The 12,209-nt window shown below is 38.4% G+C and overlaps 1 protein-coding gene across 1 annotated transcript in view; it reads left to right on the forward strand.

Moving 5' to 3' along the window:
• CLNK (cytokine dependent hematopoietic cell linker) overlaps positions 1-12,209 on the forward strand; it is a 90,324-nt gene that overhangs the window by 57,322 nt on the left and 20,793 nt on the right. Inside the window, exons 7-10 of the mRNA XM_066574796.1 lie at positions 2,287-2,375; positions 4,055-4,106; positions 7,366-7,419; positions 7,698-7,801. Coding sequence (XP_066430893.1) covers positions 2,287-2,375; positions 4,055-4,106; positions 7,366-7,419; positions 7,698-7,801 — 299 coding nt within the window. The remainder of the gene's footprint in view (positions 1-2,286; positions 2,376-4,054; positions 4,107-7,365; positions 7,420-7,697; positions 7,802-12,209) is intronic.

Raw genomic sequence — 12,209 nt, forward strand, 5'->3', positions numbered from 1 at the left:
AGCTGAAAAACATCATCATTGACAATAATGATGAAATTGTATGAGGGTTGAACAACCATATGTGCAGTCGTTCATTCCCCATACATTCTGAATCTGAATGAGTCTGTGCAGAGGCGTAATGTAAAGCTCCTAAGCACCAATGCAAAATCTGTAACAGGTACTTCAACTATAATGCTTTATTAACCCCTTGAGTGGCGAGTTTCTTACCCCCCCTGTCAGACCCACCAGGGCAGGTTTTTTAAAGGGTCTAATCATTTCATTTCAACTAATTTTGCAGTCGCGTTCCAAGAGCCATAACGTTTTCATTTTTCCATTAACACAGGCATATGAGGGCTTGTTTTTTGCAGGACAAGTTGTACTTTTTGATGGCATCATTTTTGGGTATATATAATGTATTGCATAACTTTTGTAAAAAATTTGTAGGGAGATTGGGGGAAAAAAAAGAAATTCTGCCATTTGTTTTTTGGATTTCATTTTTACGGCAGTCAGCGTGCAGAATAAATAGTGTGATATCATTATTCTCTGAGTCAGCACCATTCTGGCGATACCAAGTTTATACAGTTTTTTATGTTTTGCTATTTTTGTACATTTAAAACATTTTTTTTTCTTAAAGGTTTGCTTTTGTGTCGCCATTATCCAAGAGCCGTATTAATTGTATTTCTCCATTGCTGGTGCTCTAGAAGGCCTTGTTTTTTGCACGAAGGACTCCAGTCTTCATTTATCTAATTTTTTGGAACATGTAAAATTTTGATCTCTTTTTATTCCATTTTTCTAGTGGCAAAATTAACAAAATCTCTAATTCTGGCATGTTTTTTATTTTTATTTTTCACTGCATTCTGAGCAATATAAATAATGTATTAAAGTAATTCTACAGGCCAATGCGATTATGCCAATACCAAATTTCACTACTTTTTCACACTTTGAAAAAAAAAAAAATTAATAAAAGTTTAAATCACCCTCCTTTTGCCATACCTATAATAAAAAAAATCTAAATCATAAAAGAAAAATACATATTTGGTATCGCCGTGTCCGCAAAAGTCTGATCTATCAAAGTAGTGCATTATTTACCCCGCATGGTGAGCGTCGTCCGAAAAAAAAATAAAGAACGCCACAAATGCACTTTTTCAGTCACCCTGTCTCCCAGAAAAATGCAATAAAAAGTGATCAAAAAGTCATATGTGTTCTGAATTAGCACTAACGTAAACTACAGTAGATCTCGCAAAAAATGAGCCCTTGCTCAACTACATCGACGGAAAAATAAAAAAGTATTGCGCGAAGAAGATGCAGCAGAAAATAATTTTAAAACATTAAATGTCTGAAAAAAAATACAAGTAGTACAGCAAAAAAAAAACTATACAAATTTGGTATCGTAGTAATCATACTGACCCATAGAATAAAGTTCCAAGGTCATTTTTGGTTGCAGTTTGTGCGTTGTAGAAATAAAACGCACTGAAAGATGGTGGACTGTCATTTTTTTTTTTTCATTTTACTCCACTTAGAATTGTGGAGTAAACACAATTGTAAACATGTGTAATTTTATTTTAAATTTTTTACAAAGTAAAGTGAGACAAGTGTTTTTTTTATTTTTGTCCCTTTAGGGGACTTCCACAGAGACCCATCAGGAGTCCCTGATCACATTCCGGGGGTCCGATGGTGACAGCCCTTTACATGCTGCAGTCACATAGACTGCAGCATTTAAAGGGTTAACACAGCAGAGATCAGAGGTTTTCTCTGATCTCTGCTGTAAGAGCTGGTGCCAGGCTGTCCTCTGACAGCCAAGCACCAGCTCTCCCTGCCACAGAGACCATCGGCTGGCTTCTGACAAGCTGATGGTCTCTATGGCAACAACCTGTAAACAAAGCAGTGCAGGACTTTGAATTTAGAAGCGGAAGATTGCCGGCAGATCGGCAATATTTTCCTGCTTCTGTTTTTCAAAGTCCTGCACTGTTCTGTGTGGGTCTGTGCAGGCAGAGCACAATGCCACAGCTTGTGGCATTGTGCTCTGCAGCTCCCATAGTGAAACATAGCCCGGAAATCTTCCGGGCTATGTCACAATGGGCAGTGGAGCTCGTCCCGGAAAATTTCCAGGCGTGCCACTCAAGGGGTTAATAGTACTGGGCTCTCTATATATAAGTTTTGGTGTAACACAAAGGATTATTGTTTAGAATAATAAAAAAGTGTTATATAATATTGTATTATACTGCAAACTTATCTATTGTTGCACGTATAATGAAGGTTTTAAGGTTCACATCTTTGTAGACTTTTACATTGTGTATGTTCTTCCAGAGCAAAGAATGGCAAGCACAAGAAATTTGAAAGATGCGGCTCTACTGCAACAATCTACAAGCATTAACTCCAATAAATGTGAACAGAATGTAAGTAAGCAATTCCATAAAGGGAAAATGAATTGTACATTACAGGGGCCTAGTATCAAGATTATCATTTTCTAGGTGCAAAAGGTTTTAGTGGTCATTTTTATGGCTTGGAAGAGAAAGCTTTTATGCTGTTGTAGAGGAAACTGTCTGGAATTGCATATTTCAATTATGAAAATTCGCTCAGGATCAGGGAACCTTTTGGCTTATAATATAGAAGTTTGTTTGACATAATTATTTTACAAGATCTTAAAGCCTAGTTTAAATGAAAATGTAAATTTACAAAAACTCGCATTAACCAATCTAACACAACCCCTGCCCTATGTATAATACCACCAGTTTTTTTCTTACCTGCAATGTATCTGCTAGTTGAAGCATGAATTCTCACAACTTAGCTCAGGGTAGGAAGCTATCTCACATCATTTGTGGCTTCATAGGAGGAACATCCATGTTTTGTTCTCATATCTATTACCACAAGCGTTAGTTATTTAATGTATATGGTCATTTTTACAGACCTATGTGCAAACAATGTCTTCTTGCTAGATGTGCATTCCATGACAAGTTCATCACAGTGTGTCCCATTGCTGGGACCTCCACTAATTAGCTGTAAACTGTCAAGCAAGCCAGCATCAATTCTACAAAAATTCAGCTGCAGCTCCACCACAGGGAAAATGAAGTATAACATAGTCCTCAGTAAAAATCAAGGAGCTGTTCATGTAATGTATGAAAGTGCTGGGTCTTCCACAGCTACAAATGCTTTTAAAGGAGTTGTCCAGTTTTAGGATAGGACATCAATAGTAGATCAGAGTTGGTTTGCCGCCCCGGACCCCCACCAATCAGCTGTTCATTGAGCCACTGTACTCATGCACTGAGTTGATTTCTGCAGGAAGCATAGAGTTCTGTTCCCACTACAGTGGCCAGGCTTGGTATTGTAGGCCAAGTTCCCATTGAAATTAATAGAATAATACCAAGTCTTGCCACTGCAGTGGAACAGAGCTGTCTGCTTCCTGCAGAAATCAGTTCAGTGCTCGAACACCAGTCCATTGAACTGGGCAAGGCTCCCAACAGCCAACCCCTATTAGTCTACTATTGATGACCTATCCTGAGAATAGTCAATCAGTAACTTACAACTAAACAACCCCTTTAATAACCATTTTTCCCACTATGGTTTATAGATGAAGGTCTTGAATAGGGATTCTATTAACTGAGATTTCCCTAGTAGAGTATTCAATTAGATTTTCTAAACCAGACATTCAAATTTTTTGTTTTTTTTATTTACTAGCAGATAAAAAAGTTGTCAATTTTGGACCATCTTTAAAATGTTCGATATCTTTTAGATGTCAGGAGGTTGACTTCAGGACTGGTGGACTAAGGCTCTGTCTATCTAAATGATGGAACCCAGCAGTACCTTATGGAAACCATTGACTATAGTGGTTTCTGTCCAAGTTCCATCATTCTACCAGAAATATTAGTTCAGAGTGGTACCCTATTTTTTTCGGGATTTAAGACAGAACTCAGACAGAATGAGCTGATGGAAATCTGAATAGAGCCTAATGTGTTATGAACCTTTTCCTTGATTTCTTATATTTTCCTTTATAGATAAACATAGAGTTTTGCAGGAAACAGTCGCCTTGAAAAAAGAGATCCCAGCAGAATGTTAAAACTTTTTTTTATATTTTTAGTCTATCCAGACCAGCAGTAAAACATGGGATATTAAGTCACAGCCTACTAAAGGTATAATATTAAGAGATTTAGTCTATCATGAAACTACATTTTACTTTGTTTTACATTCTTTTTTTCTTATTTGCTTTGCCACATTTAATGCACTTTTAGTTGTGAACTTTTTGTATTTTAATCTGGTGACGTACTTATGTACAGTATTGTGCAATAAGGAAATCTAAGGAGATAAGAAAAACGGTTAAAGACTAATTTAAATAATGTAAAGAATAGACTTGATACAAGTATAAGGAGAATCCTGTCCATGATACATTGAAATGGAATAGGTAATACAGAAAAAAAAAGGGAGATGATAAAGTGGTGGAGGTCCGTATTATAAGAGGAGTGCATTATAGACAACAACATTGCTTGTTTAGATGGGCAAACAGAATATTAAAAAAGGCCAACTATATACATTTTTCCAAAAGACCTGAAAGGTCAACTTCTAAAAAAAGATATAGAAATTGAAATACTTACACTCATGAAAAATACCAAGTCTAGTACAATGAAAAAAATGAAACACTACATACAATTGACACAACTCAAAAAGTTCTATTTGCATAACCATATACTGTGAAATAATAGAACACAAATATGTTTACCTTGAATAAATTGATTTTAAAGGGACAATTTGACAGATCTATGAAACGATCTAAAAGAAAAACGGTCTTGGTTGCCCATAGCAGCCAATCACATCTTAGCTTTCATTTTACCAGAGCAGAATGCTAAATAAATGTTGAGCTCTGATTGACTGCTATGGACAATAAAAGTTTTTCTCTTAGACACTTTCGTAAATCTGGCCCAATATCTTTTTCTTTTCCTTTTATAGGGATGCAGTGTGATCGTTTGGGATTATTTTATATAGTTCATTCATTAGACACAATAAGATTATAATTATACTAGTGATAGAGTTAAATTTTTTGATATGGACTCCAACTTATCACACTGAAGAAACACCCTTTTAAATCCACAGTTCCTAGATGGATAGTTGAAACTGATTACCACTTCAGAATCTCCCATATGCTGAGGAAACATTGTCATGTTGTTATCTTAAACGAATGCTTAACCTAGAAAAGTAATTAAAAGATACATTTGCATACTGTATTTGTCAGTTGTAAACTGTTGATGGCCTATCCTCAGGCTTGGTATTGCAGCAAATTTCCTGTTCATTTCAATGCCTGCAATACCAAACTTGGCCACTACAGTGGAGATGGAGCTGTCTGCTTCCTGCAGAAATCAACATAGTGCAGGAGAACTCTGGCCTGTAGAACAGCTGGTTGGGGGGACTCTGTCAATGGACCTCCATGAGCTACTACTAAATGATCTATCCTGAGGATAGGCAATCAATACTTTACAGCTGGACAACTTCTTTAAACAGTCTTGTAAATTTGTTAATGGGAAAGGATGGTATTACTGCACTGTATGTATATCCTTTCACTTCTGCCTGCAGGATTTCCCGAATGGTGCATATACTCTGTGGATCTCACTGCCGCAGAACATTAGGCTTTCTTCTAACATTCTCAGTTCTAAATGTAGCTGTCATGGTGCCACTGGCTCCGTCTTCTTCTGTGTCTTGGGATTGGATCCAGGGTGATGTCACCATATCGGCTCCGGATCATGTGGTGCACCTCCCGGCGAACACATGTTTTAGTTAGTACTGGTCATCATGGGTTAAACATCTCCCTGCTGCTGGTGGACTGAAGGACTGGCTGGTGATTAACAGTCTATCCAGCTAACCAGTAACCTTATTAGAGTTGTTTAGCTGATGGGCTGGCTAAGTTGATTATAAACCATAATAAAGTAGCAGACTATTTGACTGGACTGCCACAATTTCTTCTTCTTGCTGAGGATGCCGCTTATACTTCTAGTATTTTGATCCTGTCAGGACGCTCATCATACCTGTCTGTTGTCAGTCTTGTGTTCTCTGCATTCCTGTCTCTGATCACTTTTGTACTTTCAGCATATCTGTCAGTTGATAGTGTTCAGCACTCTGTCTTTCCGTAGTAACCGGTATGGTTCCCAGATTCCTCTCTAACTTCAGCCCTTGCCAAATGCAAGTAGTGGGGTTGCCCTTTTCAAGGCGAGTGCTCCACTTCATGGTGTATCCTGTTGGGGAGGTCTAGGGTGTTCCGATCAAGTTGGTACCCCTGTATTCTGTCCAGTTCTGCTACCATTATTTCCCCTTATATTCCCCTGTCCAGAATGCTGTGGTATCTTGCTAACCCTAGATTCATCAGCAGTTTTGGATAGATGTGACAGTACCTAGAATACACATTTCATTAAGGTGGTCTGTCACAATTACATAGTCCATGGCCCACGCACAAGCGCATCTGGTGACAGATCCAGGGTGTGTCTTATACCATCTCACCAACTGGATCCTTTTTTAACATCACTCTGTACCTTATATCTGTGTGGGATCAGATACTTATGGTTGATGGCTTCATGCTGAATTATTTTCATTCCCCATGAGATTGCACCAGGTTCTTTGCATATTAATTGTGCCTCTTCATTTCAAACACAATATAGTATAAGAGTACATAATGTTGGAATTTGGAGTAGCTGAAACTTGTGTGAAGTATTGGCCAATCAAGCTTACAGGTAATAAATTTAAAGAGAACCAGCCACTAGGCTCATGCTGTCCAAATCACAGGCAGCACAAACTCAGCATGGATGCTTTATTCTGAAATGCTATGGAGTCACAGAAGCCTCGCCAGCTTCTCACCTCCCGAATTGCCTAGACTGATTAGTCTTTCTCTACAAACAAGAGGCCTGTCAGTTTAGGCAATCACTGGTTCTCTTTATGGATATGCAAACCCAAATGTAAAGTTTAAAAGAAGCAACAACTATGTAATAAAATATAGTAAATGGTTTTGGTAGGTTTTTTTTTTTTAGAGAGAAAAGAAGATATAAGTGAAATTAACAATTATAGATGAGCGAATATACTCGTTTCAAGTAATTACTCGATCGAGCACCGTGATTTGAGTACTTCCGTACTCGGGTGAAAAGATTCGGGGGGGCGCCGGGGGGCGGGGGGAGGCGTGGCGGAGCGGGGAGTAGCTGCGGGGAACAGGGGGGAGCCCTCTCTCCCTCTCCCCCCACTCCCCGCTGCAACCCTCCACTCACCCACAGCGCTCCCCGAATCTTTTCGCCCGAGTACGGAAGTACTCGAAAATCGTGGCGCTCGGGCGAAAAAGTGGCGTGGCCGAGTAGGTTCGCTCATCTCTATTAACAATGTTTAAGTTACTATATTGAAAGCTTTTTTATTATTATTATTTAGGTCCGCCTGTATACAGAAATTTAAAACCACAAAAACATGTTTGTCAAGTAAAAGGTAATGTAATGCGAGGCATTTGTCTGTTCAAGATTTTTTTATAAAGTTTAAAATGTTACCTATTTTGACAAAGTTTACATAATATGGCACTTTTAGCTTAAAACCTGAATATTATTCCTGGATTTCCCCATTAAAGTGAAAGAGAAGGGTAAAAATCGTATATAAGAATGATGTATTTTCTAAGAACATTTGCAGCTGTTGGTATGTCTATTATCGTACTGTTTATGACTGCCCACTATGTCTGTAATATGAACCAATAACTTTACTTGTGTTTCCAGGAAGTATGCCAACTACCCGTGAAATACACAAACGTGGTGGGATTAAAAGTGAACTAAATCTGTCTATTCAGTCAAATACCATGCCCACCAAACTGAGGGCACAGGTAAGATATATTAACCATCTATCTGCCCCAGGGGGTTTCCTCTTATGATGTCACACCAGCTGCATCACGTACTCCAGCTGAAAGGATAACATAGTTAGACATTGTTTAACACTGATACTAGATAGCTGATACTGATACTAGATAGCTTTTTTTTTACAGTGCTGCTATTTGATCACTGTATATTGGCATTAGTTGAGCACTTTATGTTGGTATTCATTTAAGCATTGTGTAACAGTGTTACTTTAAGGGTCTGTCAGATTACTGGACAACATTCTCCCTATATCACCAACTGTGCTAAAATAACAAAAGGAGTACTTACCCCTCTTCTACCACAATGATCCAGTGCTGTAGCCCCGCTGTAGTCCCGGTGTTTGTTGTGGTAGATAATATCAGTTAAAGTCACATGACTGATGCAGCCAATCAGGGGCTGCAGCATCACTGTTCTGAACTCCTGGCATCATGGTGCCCAGAATGTGAGCCCTGATGCCAGGAGATTAGGGAGTGATGCTGCAGTCTTTGATTGACTGCAGCGGTCAGGTGACTTCCACTGACATCTGCCAGAACAAACAATGGGACCACCGCAGGGCCGTAGTTCTATATTGTGGCAGCAGAGGAGGGGTAAGTACTGCTCCTTTTGTTATTTTAGCACAGTTGATGGTATAGGGAGAATGTTGTCCTGTAACTAAACGGCACCTGTAAGCATTGTATATTATTCTTGCAATTCTTATTTTACAAGTGTTGTTGATCAAGGGGATTATTTTGAGTGCCAGATTTGGAGTTGGGTAGAATTTTTTTTCCCTAAAGTAAGAAAAAAAAACTTCTCCCTCATGTTTTGTTTTTTTGCCTTACTCTGTATGAATATTGCAGATAAATAAACATGGAAAATAATGTTTCAGCCCAATTTCCCATTGATTTCAATAGGTTCTCTCCTCGTAGTTTGTCTATTGCACCAGGTTTCTGGTTTCTTTTCATAGAAACAACAGCATAATCTTCTGCCCTTTTTTATTCATCCCAAAAAAGAAACATGATGGAAAGTTGCCTTTTTTTTAAATCGTTGTCAGTGGAGAATAGATGCATACAGGAAGCCTTCCATTCGTATCCGTTATTTTTCGGTTCAATGGATCCATTTTCTCTTCTGCATATACTCAGAAGGAAATTATAAAAAAAAAAAATATTTACACCTAAAAAACCAGATCTGCTAGAATCGATGCAAATTGATGCCGGCCCGCTATAAATCAAGACTATTATCTTCCGTTTTGTATGGGTCCTTAGTTACCTAGTTTTCATTTGTTTCAGCTTGGCATCTGTTTTTGAATAGGTTTATGGGGCAGATCCATTACAAATGGAAACTAAACTCAGATGCGGACTGAGCCTACTTTTTGTCAGTGCATGGCACGGATAATACAGCACTGTATTGTATGGTTTTTCCCAGTGCATGTGCAGTACACCAAATGGGGTAGTGGCATCAGCAGTAGTTAAGGCTTTAGTCAGACAAGCGCTTTTTTTTTTTTAGAGCATGACTAGCGCGCTAAAAAAAAAACAAAAAAAAACCCCACATCACATATAGAAAAATCGCATGAACGGGTGCATTAGCACTTGCATGTCCTAATTTTTGCAGGTGCAATTTTTTAGTGCTTCTAAAAACATAAATGTGAACGCTGTCATTGGAATACATTGGTTCTAGTAAAGCCGCTTTTTAAGCACAGCTATTCATGTGCTTAAAAAAAACGCTTGTCTGACCGAGCCCTAAGACAGTGTTAGACTGGCCATCTGCTGTGCAAGTCATCCCTTCTTAATCTCTTCTGTTAATAAGTGATGGTATGTGTATTCATTGGTGAAGTGTACATCAGAAAAAAAATCAGTGTACAAAGTCCATGTAATGGTAACAGCACAGGCAGAAGCATAATACAAGGAATGATAATCAAATTATATATATATTATATATACACATATACATACATACATACATACATACATACATACACACACACTATATAATATGTATATTAGTTTAGTTGCCTATAGTATAAGCAATCCAGCTAAACTAATACTATACAAACACTTGTACCATCCATCTTCTTTATTAAGCACATTGAATAAGCATTCACAGTGCAGAGAAGGTAAAGGAATCCTTTAAATCAATAACCTGTAGCTCTTGCTTCAGCAGTAAATCACCTCTACAAAATATTTGCTGTAGCTGCAAATAAGATTTGCACAAGGTTGAAGAGGAATTGTGGACCACTCCTCCATGTAAATATGTTTCAGTTCATTAATATTTCTAGGATGCCTTGTGTGCACAGTATCTTGGCAGAGTCAGGACTCTAAATTAGCCATTCCCGGATATAAATTACATTTTATTAGTAATCAATGCAGAAATTGGATAGTTCAAAAGAATTCATTTACTTTTACTTGCAAGTGTATATAGATCTATACATACACACAAACCCATACATTTTTTTCTTGGTAGCAAAGAGAAGCAAATTGTACAGCAGAGAGATCCACAATGCCTAGAGTAATCAAGGAGATCCCACCATGGCCACATACAGGGATCTTTTCCAAAGTCCCAGCTGCTGAACAGGTAAATGTCATTAAACAGTAATTTTCCTCCCTCCACCATATGCATTACTTCATTACAGATACATAATCCAGAGCTCTAGCAATTCTAGTAATTGTTATACGCTACAATGTATCATTATTAGTATTGTAATTGAGGTTGTATGCAAGATATTTGCACATGGCAAAGCATTCTATTCTTGCATTGTTTATTACGTCTTTCAATCCATCAGAAGCAATAAAATGGGGACCCTGTACTGTTTGGCCGCCTATACACAGACGGATTTGCATTGCAGAATCCGAGGTTAGTGTCCGCACCGCGGTTCCGCCGCAAAATCACTTCTTCCTGGAAACGAACTGCGAATCGAACTGCGATTTCCACGAGTGGAAGAAAAAAATCGCAGCATGCTCTATTTATGTGCGTAAGGGCCGCGTGTCGCATGGCTTCCATTGAAGTGAATGGAAGCTGTCCGACCCGCAGCCCCATTGCGTAAAGGTCACAGATTCCACATCATCGCCCAGCAATGGCACGGGTAAAAAATGTGAATAAAAAATAAAAATTGTACTGCGCATGTTCAATTGTAAGCCATCCGGACCATCTGCAGTACAGAAAATACTGGTACGTGTGAATGCCAGCCAGGCACAGGGTCAGATTCCGCTGTGGGCTCCCGCATGCCAAATCTGCCTCGTTTGTGTGCAGCCAGCCTTCGAAAAGAATGTTATATGAATGACTTTGAAATTTCATAATTACTTCCCATTTAGAATGAATAGAATTTCGGGTGGTTTCACATCTCCATTGGAACCTCCAGTCGTAGGTTCCATTGCAGGTCCGCACAAAATACCGGAAGAAAAAACACTGCCTGCAGAGCTTGTTCTTCCAGCTACAAGTCCGGCATCTGAGCGGAAACCAAACAGACCCCATTTTAGTTAATGAGGTCCGTTTAGCTCTGTTCGGTTCCTTCCTAAAACAGAGTCATTTGGCTAGGGCATTCCCCTTACTGCTCCCCGAACGGAGCAGGAAAGTAGAACCCCAGAAGTAGGCATGATATTAAAATTAACCCTTTCCTGTGCACCATAGAAATGTTCAACAAAGGCAGCAGTGTTTAAACACATATTACCTGTTGCTGGACTGCTGTGGCTGAGCTTCTCTGCTGTCAGCAATAGCAAAGATTGGAAATCATACTGATCCTAGGTGTTTAACCCACAAGACTGTTATCTAAGCGATGTAAGCAAAGAGAGGACGTTGCTTTGAAAATTGGTCCTAAATGAAATAACTGTACATATTTGTGATCAGTACTTGTAATGACTAATAGTATAAACTTAATATGTTCGTTATACCATACCATAAACGATTAAAAAACAACACAATAAATAAATCCAATGGAATTTTTTTCCACTCCACACTTCTTCCAAAAATGAAAAATAACAGCATGTGTCCTAAAATAATAGTATAGTAAAATGCAACTTCCATTGCAAAAAACCCAAAACACCATGTAGCTACATCAGTGAAAAAAATCAAACGTTATGGTGGAATGTGAAGAAGCAAAAACTGGAAAATAATTTTGTACTTAATCCAAAAATGTATGACCAATGTGAAATTGAAGAAGTTTTTTGTTTCGTTGAAATTGTGGACCGTGCTCCCGTGCATTTTTTGTTTGTTTGTTTCCAACAATGGAATTGGATCTCTACTAATGGAAGTTTTCTTTGGAGATGCAACATAATTTTCATAGGCCAATGACATAGATATATAAACAAGACTGTAATCCTTTGTCTAACAAAATAGTAAGGCCTTCAGGTTGCTATACACCTTAAATTTCTTCTGACCCCCCCCCCCCCCCCTTACCCATTTACGCAC

The sequence above is a fragment of the Eleutherodactylus coqui genome, chromosome 7 (genome assembly GCF_035609145.1).
Source record: "Eleutherodactylus coqui strain aEleCoq1 chromosome 7, aEleCoq1.hap1, whole genome shotgun sequence".
In the NCBI taxonomy this organism is placed as follows: Eukaryota; Metazoa; Chordata; class Amphibia; order Anura; family Eleutherodactylidae; genus Eleutherodactylus; species Eleutherodactylus coqui.